Here is a 15705-nt window from a genome sequence, read left to right as displayed (position 1 = left end):
CCTTCTGTACATTGGATGGATGTGGTCAGCTTTGAGGGAAGGTCAGAGATAAAGTCAGGATAAGGTTGGCAGGTAGGGGCTAAAAGAGCATGACTTGCCCTCTTTTCCTCTTTCTGCACCATTCCACTTATTCCCTGTGGGTTGTTAATATACCAAGTAGCAGGGTAAGAAGAGGATCATTTGGGGGGGGGGGGGGGGAATCTATCACAGCTTTGGGGGAAATGGGTTCCTAAGCCAGTAAGCATTTGAGGAGGGGAGGGGAGGGTAGGCTTAGTATGGAGTTGTATGGGGACATTAAGCAGAACAAAACAGAAGATGTAGCCGTCAAATGGCCTACTAGACAAGCACAATGGAGGAGGGGGTGCAGGCTGAATTGGATGACTATGCCAGCTGCTAACTTGTCTGGAAATAGAGTGAGATGGGAGGAAATGTTAACAAATGATGGGATCATCTTGAGCGTAAATTGCACGTGTTTGTATATAGCAGAGTTGCTTACCTGTAAGAGGTGTTCTCCTACGACAGGAAGATGTTAGTCCTCACAGATGGGTGACATCATCAGATGGAGCCCGGCATGGAAAACTTTGACTAGCACACTGAGCATACCCAGCACGCCACTATCCGCACGACCACACAGGGTCCCTCTTCAGTCTCGTATCTTAGCGAAAAACCCCCCAAAAATAAACCGACAGAGAACCTAACTCTGCAGGATGGTGAGTGGGTTTCCTGAAGACTAACAATCTCTGTCCTAGGAGAACACCTGTTATAGATAAGCAACTCTGCTTTCTCCTAGGACAAGTAGGATGATAGTCCTCACAGATGGGTGAATACCAAGCTACAGGCTGCCCCTGGCAATAACAGAACCCACAGTAATAAACCACGTGCCAACAGGCACAACAACAGAAGTGTTGAGGGTGAAAATGGGAGGCAGCATGAACCAGACACTGGGCCCTAGGTAGGGAGAGGTGGGTTATTACGCCAGCTGCATCCAAGCAGTACAGAGAGATTTCCAGTCTCTAGCGAAGCAGATTAGTCACATGGCGACAACCATTACCTTTTCAGAAGTGTTGCCTGTTCATGGAAAGGGGAAGGAGAGGCTAAGCCATATTGATAACTTCAATGTACGGCTCAAATCCTGGTGTAAAGAAAAATGTTTTGGATATATTGGGGGCTGGGGCCGTGTATAAAACAGAAAAAAGCTCTTTGTCAAAGATGGTATACATCTGTCTGTGGAAGGAAAAAGGATCCTAAGAGATAAATTCAAATCCTATGTCATAAGGCATTTAAACTAGATGATGGGGTGACAGCAGGAATTAGAATGTCACCCCCAAATACAAATGCAATGAAAAAGGGCAAAGTGGATAACAAACCCATCCCTTAAAATTTCCCCTGGGGTGGGTTGAGATGAATAGAAGATTTGATGTTAATATATATAAGGATTATTGTTTGATAAAATAAATTGATTAATAATGAAAAGGATGCTATGAGTGGTTAGTTATTGGGTGAGCAAAAATTAAGGAGCCTTGTCTTGGAGGTACAATTTTGTTTCTTGAGGAGACAGGGTTGGGTCGGTATTATATATTTATTTATTTATTTAACATTTTTATATACCGGGCTTCATGCAGGATTGCATATCAGCTCGGTTTACATTATAACTGAACAAGACATGCATGTAGAATGCAAGTTACATAGAACAGGGACTTAAAAACTTGGAACAGAATACATGGGTAAAATAACTTAAAACATAAAGGAAGAATGGGAAACTTAAAATTATCTTTGAATGTGAAGTGTTATGTTTCGGGCTTGATTGAGAGTCTTTGGATGGATTATTTGCCGGTGTGTGGAAGTTGATGTGATTTATTATCATGATTTGAACATATATATTGAATATATAGAAGTGTACGCAATAAAATCCCAGACCTGCAAGCCCTAATGGTGGAAGCGGACTTGGACATTGTTGCTGTTACGGAGACGTGTTCACGGATTCACATGATTGGGATACTACCATACCGGGATATAACTTAAGGGGGAGGAGTGGCTCTTTATGTCATAAACAATATCCAAGCATCCGAGCTGTAAGGAAGAGGGGGCAAAGAAGAAGCTTCATGGGCCATCCTAAAAAAAGATGATGGGGCATCCCTTTTTATAGGCGTGGTTTACAGGCCTACAAATCAAATGGAAGTACTAGACAGAGATCTGGTTGAAGACATCCAAAAGATGGGTAAGAAGGGAGAAGTGGTGATTGTTGGAGATTTTAATCTGCCGGATGTAGACTGGAGAATCCCTTCTGTGGAATCTAACAATAGTAGAGAGATAGTGGATGCCCTGCAAGGGGCTCTGTTCAAACAAATGGTAATGGAGCCTACGAGGGAGGGAGCTATACTTTATTTAGTGCTCACTAATGGAGATAATGTCTCTAATGTCCGGGTGGGTGCCTACCTCAGCACCAGTGAACATCAAACGGTATGGTTTCATATCATTAATACAATATGGAGAAGTCACACATAGACCCGGGTTTTGAGTTTAAAAACACTGACTTTGTTGAAATGGGGGAAGTACCTGGAGGAAGAACAAGAAGGCTGGGAGAAAACGAGAGATGTGGAACAACAGTGGGCCAAACTAAAAGGAGCAATTACTGAAGCGACTAATATATATGTTAGAAAAGTTAAGAAAAGAATGAAACCTATCTGGTGCACAAAGGAGGTGGCTGATAAAATAAAAGATAAAAGAACAGCATTTAAGAAATATAAAAGATCCCAAAGGGAAGATCATGAGGTAGAATATCTGGTAAAACTGAAGGAGATAAGGAAAGAAAGCAAAATGTTAAGCGGAAGAAAGGATTGCCAAAGAGGTAAAGCGAGTTGACAAAACATTTTTCAGATACATCAGTGAAAGGAGAAAAGTCCAAAGTGGTATACTGAAATTGAAAGGTGAAAAGGATCACTGGGAGGAAACAGATGAAGAAATGGCAGAAATATTAAATGAATACTTCAGTTCGGTGTTCACTAAAGAAGACCCCGGAGAAGGACCGTCGCTAGTAAACAAGAAACTGGAGGGGAATGGAATGGATGAAACTCTGTTCACGGAAGAGAATGTATGGGAAGAGCTATGAAAACTGAAAGTGGACAAAGCCATGGGGCCCGATGAGGTTCATCCCAGGATACTGAAGGAGCTCAGAGATGTGCTGGTGGCTCCGCTACATGACCTGTTCAATAGATCCCTGGAAACGGGAGCAGTGCCCAGTGATTGGAGAAGAGTGGTGGTGGTCCCTCTTCACAAAAGTGGGAGCAGAGAGAAGGCTGGAAACTACAGGTTGGTTAGCCTCACCTCTGTGGTGGGAAAAATATTGCAATAGCTGCTGAAGGAAAGAATAGTGAACTATCTACAAGCAGCAGAATTGCTGGACCAGAGGCCGCATGGTTTCACCAAGGGAAGGCCCTGTCAGACGAATCTGATCGACTTTTTTTGATTGGGCGACTGAGGAATTGGATCGAGGAAGAGCGCTCAATGTCATCTACTTGGATTTTAGCAAAGCTTTTGATACGGTCCCGCACAAGAGGCTTGTGAATAAAATGAGAAGCTTGGGATTGAGTGTCAAGGTGGTGGCCTGGATAGCAAACTGGTTGAAGGACAGAAGACAATGTGTGATGGTAAATGGAACTTACTCGGAAGAGAGAGCAGTGATGAGTGGAGTGCTGCAAGGCTCGGTGTTGGGTCTGGTCCTGTTCAATATCTTTGTGAGCGACATCACGGAAGGGATAGAAGGTAAGGTTTGTCTTTTTGCGGATGATACTAGGATCTACAACAGAGTGGACACGCCTGAAGGAATGGAGAGAATGAGACGGGATTGAAGGAAGCTGGAAGTCTGGTCGAAGATATGGCAGCTGAGATTCAATGCCAAGAAGTGCAGAGTCATGCATATGGGGTGTGGAAATCCGAAAGAAATGTATTTGATGAAGGTGATGTGCACGAAGCAGGAAAGAGACCTTGGGGTGATAGTGTCTAACGATCTGAAGTCGGCGAAACAATGTGACAAGGCGATAGCTAAAACCATAAGAATGCTGGGCTGCATAGAGAGAGGAATATCGAGTAAGAAAAGGGAAGTGATTATCCCCTTGTACAGGTCCTTGGTGAGGCCTCACCTGGAGAACTGTGCTCAGTTCTGGAGACTGTATCTCCGAAGGGACAGAGACAGGATGGAGGCGGTCCAGAGAAGGGTGACCAAAAAGGTGGATAGTATTCATCGAATGACTTATGAGGAGAGATTGAAGAACCTAAATATGTATACCCTGGAGGAAAGGAGGAGCAGGGGTGATATGATACAGACTTTCAGATACTTGAAAGGTTTTAATGATCCAAAGTCAACAATAATCCTTTTCCGTCGGGAAAAAAAATCAGCAGAACCAGGGGTCACGATTTAAAACTCCAGGGAGGAAGACTCAGAACCAATGTCAGGAAGTATTTCTTCACGGAGAGGATGGTAGACACCTGGAACGCCCTTCCGGAGGAAGTGGTGAACACCAAAACTGTGAAGGATTTCGAAGGGGCGTGGGATAAACATTGTGGATCCATAAAATCTAGAGGATGTGAATGAGGAGAAGAGGCATGGGGGTGGCTTGTGGGAGTAATGGCTACTACCTGGTGATTAATACCCTTATTCAATAAACATACACACGGTTAATGCGACTCCAACATTGCTCTATGCTTCAACGGCAAGAAAAAATGTGGAAAAAAGGATTTGCGTTCACAAATATGTGGGGGAGTAGCTTGCTTGTTGCGGCAGTTACTACCCCAAACCAAATAAGCCTGATACTTCATTTTCAATGCATATCCAAGCATAGCTCTCTCCTTCAACGTCGGGGGGGGGGGGGGGGGTGAAGATGAGGATTTACATTGACAACAACCAACAAGGACTGAATTGCATAGTCTGGGTAAACAAATAAGCATGGGAGTAGCATGCTTGTTGCGGCGGTTACTACCCCTACTCAATTAAGTTGGATACTTTACTTTGATGCAGCTCCAACACTGCTCTCTGCATCAATGGCAGGGGCGAAGGAAATTAGAACCAAAGGTTACCAATAAGGGCCAAGAGTAACAGATAAGTATGAGAAAAATAAGTGTGAAAGCTTGCTGGCAGACTGGATGGCCCATTTGGTCTTTTTCTGCCGTCATTTCAATGTTTCTATGTTGACCATCCTTATCTAAACAGTAATGGGCAGCGAATGTGTGGAGGGAGTTCCACGTCGCAGCCTTGCAGATCTCAGCGTTGGGGACTAAACGAAAGTGTGCCCCCGATGCTGCCATGGTTCTTACTGAGTGCGCCTTGAAGCGGCCTCCAAGAGGAAGGTCTGCCTGTTCATAGCAGAAGGATATACAGTCCACCAACCAGTTGGACATGGTCTGCTTGCATGTTCTTACCAAACGAGACAAAGAGTTGTGTGGACTGCCTGTGGGCTGCTGTGCGCTCAAGATAAAAGGCAAGAGTACGCATGCAATCCAGGCTGTGCAGATCACGTTCACCCTGGTGGGAATGGGACCTCGGAAAGAAGGTGGGCAAAACTATGGACTGATTGAGATGGAAATCAGTCACCACCTTAGGCAGGAACTTAGGGTGAGTACGTAGAACCACCCTGTCATGAAAGAACTTCGTATAGGGTGGATATGTCACTAACGTTTGAAGCTCACTGACCCTGCGAGCGGAGGTGACCGCAACCAGGAAAATGACTTTCCAGGTGAGATGTTTAATCTCGCAGGAGCACATAGGCTCGAAAGGAGACTGCCTGAGCCATGCTAGTACCACATTGAGGTCCCAGGACACAAAAGGAGGATGCAGAGGGGGGCTTTAGTTGCAAGGTGACAAACTCTGATAGCACTCAAGTCAACTCTGATCGAGGCGGTCTGTAGCTCAGAGTCCGAGAGGGACCACAAATAGTCCAATAGTCACAGTGGGGCACAAGAAAGGGTCTAGACCCTTTGTCTCACACCAGGTGGAGAACCTCCACTTCAACTGGTAAGATTTCCTGGTGGAAGGCTTTCAGGAAATACCAGTACCTGCGACACTATATCAGAGAGGTCAAGGGACCGCAAGACTACCCATTCAATATCCAGGCAGTGAGGTACAGTGACCAGAGGTTCAGGTGGCGTAATCTGCCCTGATACTGCCCAGGTCAAGGGAGGTACCCAGATATATGGGTACCCAGATCGACAGAGCATGCAGGATCGGGAACCAGACTTGTTGCGGCCAGTATGTGGCAACCAGAATCATGGTGCCCCTGTCCTGTTGGAGCTTCATGAGAGTCTCCCCCCACCTGCGGGAGCGGAGGTTACGCATACAGTAGGCCCTTGCCCCAAAACTGGGCAAAGGATTCAGAGGCTGGTTCTCCATCCTCCCTGTACAGGAAGCAGAAGTAGATCACTTTGTAATTCCGGGGGGAGGCAAAAAGGTTCATATCCAGAATGCCCTCCAAGTGAAAGATTCTGTCCGCAACTGTCGGGTTGAGCAATCACTTGAGGGGATGGAATGTCTGGCTCAGGCAGTCCGCCACCATGTTCTCCGTCCCTGCAAGTAAACTGCTCCAAAAGCATGTCCTTGAACAGGGCCCAGTCCCAAATCTGTACTGCCTCCTGGCAAAGCAGAAAAGAGCCTGTGCGTCCCTGCTTGTTTATGTACCACATCACAACTTGGTTGTCAGTCTGGATCAAAACCATTTTGTGGGCCTGGTGATCCTGGAACGCTGAGAGGGTGTACCTGATTGCCTGCAGTTCCAGGAAATTTATTTCACAGCTTGCCTCCTGCTCTGACCACATGCCTTGCATATGGACATTGCCCACATGTCCTCCCCAGCCCAAGGTGAAGGCATCGGTGGTTAGTATCACCTGGGGGGATGGCGCTTGGAAGGGGAGGCCCCTTTCCAAGTTGGCCAGTCCCTCCCACCAGGCGAGGGAGTCTCAAAGGGGTGAGGTGACATGCACTGGCGCCAAGAGGTCCTGGGTGGCTTGAAGCAGCTGGGAGCGAAGTGTCCACTGCGCCACCCACATGGCTAGCAGAGGGACTTGAACTGATGCAGCCATGTGGCCCAGCAAGCGGAGCAATACCCAGGCAGTCATCATCCGACACCATTGGATGGAGTGTTCCAGTGATGCCAGGGTCTGAGCATGGTCCTTGGGGAGGAACGCTCTGGCCAGAGTGGTGTCCAAGAGAGCCCCAATGAATGGTAGCTGCCTGGACGGGCACAGGTGAGATTTTTGGGAAACTTATTACGAACCCCAGTGACTGTAGTACCTTGGCAGTCAAGCGGAGAAAGCATAGAGCGCCCTCCTGTGTGGTGCTCCTGAGGAACCAGTCATCCAGGTAGGGAACACATGTACCCCACCTATGGTGTAGGTGTGCCCCTACCACTGCCAGACATTTCGTAAAGACCTGCCATATCCTCAGACCTGCGGGGCTGAGGATATGGCAGCACCTGGTACTGGAAAAGTCTGTGGCCCACCACGAAGCGGAGATACTTCCTGTGAGGCGGGAATATCACTATGTGAGCGTAAGCATCCTTCAAATTGAGAAAGCAGAGCCAATCTCCTTTTTGAAGGAGAGGAATCAGGGTGCCCAAGGAGACCATTTTGAAGTGTTCTTGCTGCAAGGACCTGTTTAAGGCTGTGAGGTCAAGAATGGGTCGGAGGTCGCCTGTTTTCTTTGGTATCAGAAAATATCTCGAGAAGAACCCCTGGCCCTGTTGAGAGCGGGGCATGGGTTCTACTAATCCGGCCTTTAACAAGGCCAAGAGCTCTAGCTCGAGAGTTTCCTGATGTCCCGACATGTCCCACATTGACGGTGGCAGAGAATCCATCGGGACTGTCTGAAATTCAGGCGGTAACCGTGTTGTATGATGGCCAGACCCAGCAGTCAGTGGTAATAGGGGGACAGCGGTCTGTGAACAGACACAGCCGGCCCCCGACTGGTGGGTAGGAGTCCATGGGTACCGCAAGTTGGCACCCACTCTCTCATCACCCGTCAAAAGCCCACAGCTGGAATGGGCTGTGGGGCTGACTGGGGCCTGGGATCATGCTGTTGATGAGGCTGGCCCCTGGTCACACAGCGTGGTGCCCTGGCACAGGAAGCCAGAGGGTAGTATCTCCTCTGGCGGTAGAAGGACTTGCGAGGTCCGTGATGCAGAGACTTGTGCACAGACAATGGGTCCGAAGTACTGGCTGAAAGCTGCTGCAAGGTCTCATGATGGTCCCTGAGCTGAGCAACTGCATCTCTGACCTTGTCCCCGAAGAGATCTGGTACAGGGAAGGTCCGCCAGTTTTTCCTGGACCTCTGGACGAAGGTCAGAGGCTCGGAGCCAGGCCATGCACTGGGCGCTAATGCCTGCAGCCGATACCCTGGCCACCATCTCAAAGACATTGTAAGTTGATCTTACCTCATATTTCCACCCCCTCCAGGCCCTTTTGTACTATTGCCTCCAGCGCATCCTGCTGCTGTTGAGATAAATGCTCTGTCAACTCTTGAATTTGTTTCCACAAGTTTCTGCTGTATTGAGCCATGTACAACTGGTAGGAGGCGATACGGGCAATCATCGCCCCTTGGAAGACCCTCCTACCAAGGGCATCCAAAGCCCTATGCTCTCTGCCTGGAGGGGTGGAAGAATGGGTACGAGATCTCTTGGCCTTTTTTAAAGCAGAATCCACAACCACAGACTGGTGGGGGAGCTGGCATTTTTAAAAGCCAAGTGCCTGTTGCACCAGATAAAGTGCATCTGTCTTCTGGTTGACCGGTAGGACAGAGCCCAGGTGTTCCCACATCTGGAAGAGAAGTTATAAAAGAATTTCATGGATTGGGATGGCTACTACCTCCTTCGGAACATCCACAAACTGGAGAACTTCCAGAATTTTGTGGAGGACGTCCTCCTCCATGAGGAGTTGGAAAGGAATGGCCTTCGCCATAGCCCGGAGAAAGCCCACGAAGGAGAGGTCTTCTGGGGGAGAGAGATGTCTCTCATCTGGCGGAGAGGGCTCGGAAGGCAAGTCGCCAGAGTCATCGGAAGAGGATGCTGATGAATCATCACCCCAGGGATCGTATGGTACATCCTCCTAACATTCACAGGGGGACAGCGAGCGAGGCCAGCACCTATGCCTAGTGGTAGTGGCATCGAGGGTTGTCTCGGCAACCTTGGTGCCAGGGGCCTCAAGGGCATCGATGGCACTGGGGGCATTGAAGGTGCTGGAGGCACTGAGGGACCCAAGGGAACCGACAGCCTTGGGACTCCTGATGGCCCGGGAATAGGGTCAGGGAGTGCAGGCACCTTCGAGGGCCTCGGGCACAGTTGCATATCTTCCACCTCGGAGGATCCAATAATCAGTATCGCTCAGGAGGGGGACTTTGGTGGCTGATGGGGGTCCGAAGGAGCCCTGGGCACTGGTTGCATCTGTAGAACGCCCAACAGGACATTAAGACGCTCCAGCAGGGATGCTAGCAGTGCAGACGCTGGCTCCGGCGCCAGTATGGCACCGGGGGGTGGTTCAATACTCTGGAGGGCTCGAAGCACCGCCTGTTGCACCCTGTGGTCCAACTCCTCCTGAAAGTCCGGCAATGAGAACGCAGACGATGGAGGAGGAGGAGGACAAGGTGTCACCAGAACCTCCTTAGGGGGCAGAGGAGGCTCGATGCCCAGCACCGCACTTGGTGGAGAATGCCTGGGATTCCTAGGCTTGGGAGAGGTTGGGGCCTCTTCACCAGGGGGTCTCATCAGCTGTGTGATGACAATTGTCAGTGTCGATGTTTCCCTCGGTGCTCGGCCCGGTCCTTCTCCAGTGCCGAGGAAGCCGATGTTCCAGGTGCCTTGGAACAGTCAGATGATGGAGAGGGCCGGTCCCGAGCCCTTCTCTTCACGAGGAGGGATCGGATGGGACGTAGAGGGCGATGCCGAATTGGAAGGGTCACGACGACCCTTCAATGTCGAGGTCCCCGATGCCAGAGACAATGGAGTTGACCTTTTGGTGCCAAAAAGCTGCTTCATCTTGTCCAGCTGGGAGCGACGTTCCTTGGAGGTCATCTGAGCACAGTCGGGGCACCTGTGGATGTCATGGGAAGCCTCTAGGCAAAAGATACAAACCTCGTGCGGATCCATGAAGACATGGCCCGCTGGCACTGGGGACATTTATGAAAACCAGACACCGCCATGAAAATAAATTGGCAAGCAGTCGATGGCCATCAGCCTTAGGGAAGCGATAGGCTTGGGGATCGACCCCAAGAAATGGGAGGAACACCTACCAAGACACCGGGGAACTGACCGCGAAGAGGGTCCCCGCACAAAGGAAAAACGGAGGAGAAATCCTTGATGAAGAGAACAATTTTGAAAACTTTGGAGAGCTCCGAGAACCATGAGGCGACTGCTTCGCCGAAAAAAACGAGACTGAAGAGGACTACCATCCTGCTTGTCCTAGGAGAAAAAATAAAGTTGCAATCCTGTTACACTACTAAATATAACTTGTAACATTGTGGGTTGAGGTCAGAAACTGGCGTGGTGGAAGAAATAAGAAGTTTGGGGTAGTGTATAGATCAACTGCCTGACTTAGAAAGATAGTTGCCGGGACTTCCGGTAATGCAGCAGGGGTGCCGGACGCATGGGGTTTGCCGCTTCTGCAGCGTTCCACAAATATTTAAAATTAAGTTGCGATTTCTAAGTCTGAGCTATAAAAAAATAAGAAAGCAAACAGGAAAGAGTCAGATGTGTCAGCTGTGTGACTGGCAAAACCCCATGAAGCACTGGGGATAAACCAAAGACAGCAGATCATGAGAATAACAAACTGGTGGCAGTTCTTGCCGATGATATGCTGCAACAAATTTCAAAAAGTGTGTCAGCGGCACTAGATGATTGTCTTAATAAATTACAGTCTGCGATGGAGGAGCTAAAGGAGAGCTTTGAATTTCACACAAGAATCCTGGACGAGGTGGACCGGTTGTGATGCAGGAATCAGAGATGAAGCAGACAAACTGGAAAATACTAGAACTACAACAAATTGCCCACTCTCTAGGTGAAAAAGTTGAGGACCTAGAAAATAGGAGGAACAATATTCATATCTTGGGAGTTCCTGAGTCAGTGAAGGATGAGGATCTTCCAGATTTGCTGTAAAAATGGCTGCCGGATAAACTGGGCTTTCAACTAAAAACGGAGCTTTGCGTTGCGAGCTCACTCACAGGATTGGCATTAGGAGACACATAAGCAGAGTCCAGTGATTGCCAGGATCCTCAACTGGGTGCACAAGGTAGATCTTTGGAGAGCTTACCGCAAAGTGAAGGCACTAGAGTACAAGGGAGGAAAGTTGTTGATTTTTCGTGATTACTTGCCACGTGTTGTGGCCGAAAGGAGGATCATGGTGCCAGTGTGCACCGAGCTGTATAAAAATGGGCTGCGGTTCGCATTGCTCTTTCCTGTGAAACTAAAAGTTTTTTCCATCAGGGAGGAAGCGTATTCTTTACCTCACCGGAAGCCATGAGAGCTTTTGTGGCGGGAGTTACTGGCAGCAAAGGTGCTGGAGAGTGGTAGGCCTTCTGGAAACGCTAAAGTATTTACTAAGATTATATTGAAGGAGTTTCTGATGTTAAAATAAGGTAGGACAGCTTTATAGTTCGCATTGGCTACTCATATGGAACATGGATTGGCAATGAACACATCTCTTTTACGGTTTTATGCTGGTTCCGGGGCTTACACTTGCAGCTTTTCTTTTCTTTTTAATTTATTTTCTTTTTATTACTTTTAACTACGTAACAAGGTCAAATCTTACAGAATCAATAAAGAAAAGCATCATCATTAGACAGTAATTTTTAAAGTACAAACTATTGTTCTGCATTTCTATTAACCAATGTATATCATAGGAAAAGAAAGGAGTCCAAAAATAGGGTAACAACATTCAAATGAAGCAGTTCAAAAGAAGAAATTACCATCAATTAAATTTTATAATGCACTGTAACACCATCATTATACATTATACCAGTAACAATGGAGTTTCTAGGAATGGGATTCCAAATAGGATCTAAGTTGTTCCGGTAAATTAAACAAGTATTTGGATTCGTGATGTATAATCAGGCAATGACAGGGGAATCTTAAAAAGAAATTTAGCCCCTCTATCTATCACTTCTTGTCTCATAGACATTTTTTTCTCCACAATTGTGTACTTCGGGTTATATCAGGAAATATCCTGATATATTGACAATAAAAATTTAAGTTCTTATTTCTAAAGAACATTCTGAGTACAGAATCTCTTTCTGTTAGGAAAGTAAACTGCCCTATTAAGGTGGCTCTATTTTCTATAATCATTTCAAATGATCTCTCTAGAAATTCAGTAAGGTTTAGATTTACATCAACATCAGGGTGAATTCCCTGACCTTGCCTTTCTGTTTGCTGTGATTGGGGGACATAATATAATCTTGAGATAGCAGGTAATGCATTCTCAGAAAATTGTAATATATTGATTAGGTAACTTTTAAATAAACCTGTTGGAGATGCCAATTTTATCTTTGGAAAATTTAGTATTTAGTACTCCTAACAGCCCTCTTCCCCCCTCTAACGCCTATTCACCTTTGACTTTTATGACATTCCTCATGTAATTAGTTATATTTTTTTGCCACATATTTTCTAATTGTTCAGTTTTATCCTTGTACCTTATGACCCTTAGTTCTCTGTTATTTAATCTTATGTGCATTGTTCTCGGTGTTATGTTAGTGGATCCTTGGTCCGGGACGAGGGATGATACCCACCAGCAGTGCCCAGGTGCACTCATCTCCGGAAGGTGGAATGTACCACAGCACAGCTATGAGAAGGTCCACCTAACTGACAAGGCCTACACAGCGGGGATGGATCAGCAACGTCTGGGGATCCCTAAGGAGCAGGGACAGGAGAGACGATAATCAAGTCCAGGCAAAGGGTCTGAGGCGGGCAGCGATCAAGCAAAGTCCAATTCCAGGCAAAGGGTCCGAGGCAGGCGGCGAGCAACAAAATCCAAATTCCAGGCAAAGGGTCCGAAGTAGGCGGCGAGCAACAAAGTCCAAATTCCAGGCAAAGGATCCGAGGCAGGCGGAGGACAACAAAGTCCAATCCAGTCCAAGTCAAACCAGAAGACAGAGAATCCAAGCCACAGATCGGGGGCAGGCCGCGGGCAAACAAATCCAAGTCCAATCCCAGTCAAGCCAGAAGACAGGGAATCCAGAAGAATCAAGCAGGCAACCACTGGAACCTTGTTGCAAAGGCGTCTTCCTGTCTTCAGGGAGAGGTTTAAATCTCCCTGGCTGATGATGTCATCTTCTGGGGCCGGCCTGGTCTTCGCACCGCGGCCCCTTTAAGAGGCGGAGTTTGCAGCGCCTTCCCCGACATCTGGAGGCAGTCGCACCATGAACCGTGTACGGCTGGCCGCAATGAGAGGGACCCTGTGCCGGCAGCGTGATCGAGGTGGGGGGCCTGGCCGAGGGTAAGCGCAGCCGGGTACCAAAACACTCTGTTTTACTGTAAAGCTCTTTTAGCTGCATTGCGTTTATTGTGAACCGATGAGATGTTCCCAACGTTCATCGGTATATAAAAGTTTCTAAATAAATAAAATAAATAAATAAAAATTCTATGCAAACATCCATAAACAAATTAACATCTGAGGTTCATAATGTTTTGAATAAGAATGTGGAAATGCAAAGTAAAATAGAAGAACTAGATAAAACGACACATGTATTAGAAGGGAAAATTTTTGAGTTGGAAAAGTTCAAGCTAATTTACTAAGATCAGAAAAAATACAAGTAGATAAATTGGAAATGTTGGAAAACCAAATTAAGGGGCGGATTTTCAGAGCCCTGCTCACGTAAATCCGCCCAAAACCGGGCGGATTTACGCGAGCAGGGCCCTGCGCGCCGGGAAGCCTATTTTACATAGGCCTCCCGGCGCGCGCAGAGCCCCGGGACTCGCGTAAGTCCCGGGGTTCTCGGAGGGGGGCGTGTCGGGGGGCGGGCCCGGTCGTCGCGGCATTCCGGGGGCGTGTCGGCAGCGTTTTGGGGGCGGGTACGGGGGCGTGGCTACGGCCCGGGGGCGTGGCCGCGCCCTCCGTACCCGCCCCCAGGTCGCGGCCCGGCGCGCAGCAGGCCCGCTGGCGCGCGGGGATTTACGTCTCCCTCCGGGAGGCGTAAATCCCCCGACAAAGGTAAGGGGGGGGTGTAGACAGGGCCGGGTGGGTGGGTTAGGTAGGGGAAGGGAGGGTAAGGTGAGGGGAGGGCAAAGGAAAGTTCCCTCCGAGGCCGCTCCGATTTCGGAGCGGCCTTGGAGGGAACGGGGGGAGGCAGCGCGGCTCGGCGCGCGCAGGCTATACAAAATCGATAGCCTTGCGAGCGCCGATCCAGGATTTTAGTGGATACGCGCGGCTCCGCGCGTATCTACTAAAATCCAGCGTACTTTTGCTTGAGTCTGATGCGCAAGCAAAAGTAGGCTGATCGCGCTTCTTTTAAAATCTACCCCTAAGCTTTTATTTTTTTTTGTTTTTTCTCTGCCATCAGCTTTGAGTTTTGAGAAATGGTCCAGATTATCATTTTTTTGAGGATATTATATGCCCAGCACTTTAATGGGAGCTGTATGGAGTCTCTGGGACGGATTGCTACATATAAGCAATGACTTTTTTTGTGCTTTTCTGTGCTGATAGTTCCCTTTTAGTGATGAAACTGGAACTTCAGTCTTTTGCTCAGTATGATGTCTGCTCTCTTACAATGTGCTAGTATTTGTTACCTGATCTCAAGGAATATATTTACTTTCTGCATAACAGATGGATTATTCTTTGTTGCAATAGGGAGCCGAAGGAGGTACCAAGTTTTTATGGCTCCATCTTCTTCTTAACATTTTTGTTGTCAGGCTACTGCCTTATAATCTCATGACTCATACTGACTGTTTAGACAGAACATATTCAATTAACAGCCATCTCAAAAGGTTTTGCTTTTGTTTTTCATTTTGCTTTGCTTTCTTCAATTTTTCTCTCTAGTTTTTACTTTTATTATTTATTTTTGGGATTGTAAAATTCAGCTTATTCCTTTAATCTAGTTACACCCTGCTTAGGGAATGGTGGGGAGCTCTCTTCATGCAGAATGAAATAATGTGACATGTGAAACGTATAACCAATTTCTCTCTGTAAAGGTTGAATTTAGCCTACTAGGTTTATGTTCTCTGTGTTTTTGCTGGCATTACAGGCAGTTTTTGAATCCTGACATTAAGCATCTTAATGGGATGGCATGCAAGGGTTGTTTTAAAGATGAAAAACTGCCTGTGACTATGTTATTGCCTAGTTATTATATGCATTGTTTAGCTTTGACATTCTGTATACTTGCTTATGCCTTGTCATGGAATAAAAATTATCTTGAAAAAAAAAAAAAGATAATTACCAGTCCTGTCTTCATACCAGGCACTTCTAGGAGCGAATGATTCTTGCAGAAAACCATAGAGCTGCAGCAAGAAGTCCAGTGGAAACTTGGACCGGGCCATTTGCTGTAAACAGAAACTTCTGTTAGCAAGATCTGAAGATGAAACAATAAGACCCTAGTTACTTTCCATCTAAACTGGACATTTTGGTCAGCTACAGCACCATTTGGGGACATGAAATCCTGAAGTGAAGCAAAGGATCCCAAGTATTTGTAACTACCTTGTCCAGAGATTATTGCTGGGGTAAACTAAAATGCATTTCCTGTGGTTT

The 15705-nt window shown here is 47.3% G+C and overlaps 1 protein-coding gene across 10 annotated transcripts in view; it reads right to left on the bottom strand.

Annotated features, from left to right (window-relative positions):
• The window catches only part of LOC115075846 (carcinoembryonic antigen-related cell adhesion molecule 3-like), a 570763-nt gene that overhangs the window by 13418 nt on the left and 541640 nt on the right, over positions 1-15705 (bottom strand). For 9 of the 10 annotated variants that reach the window (XR_003852622.1, XR_003852624.1, XR_003852623.1 and 6 more), the window contains 2 exons: positions 15398-15500; positions 11728-13575 (listed from right to left, as the gene is read on the bottom strand). Coding sequence is in view for 7 of the 10 variants with exons in the window: in XM_029576699.1 (XP_029432559.1) it covers positions 15424-15500 (77 nt within the window). In the remaining 3 variants the exon portion in view is untranslated. Of the gene's footprint in view, positions 1-11727; positions 13576-15397; positions 15501-15705 lie in introns of those variants that run through there. The other variant, XM_029576698.1, reaches the window with a different exon arrangement.

This window comes from Rhinatrema bivittatum, chromosome 14 (genome assembly GCF_901001135.1).
Source record: "Rhinatrema bivittatum chromosome 14, aRhiBiv1.1, whole genome shotgun sequence".
Classification (NCBI taxonomy): Eukaryota; Metazoa; Chordata; class Amphibia; order Gymnophiona; family Rhinatrematidae; genus Rhinatrema; species Rhinatrema bivittatum.
Note: the sequence above shows the minus strand (reverse complement) of the source record. Positions and strands in the feature narration are given on the sequence as shown.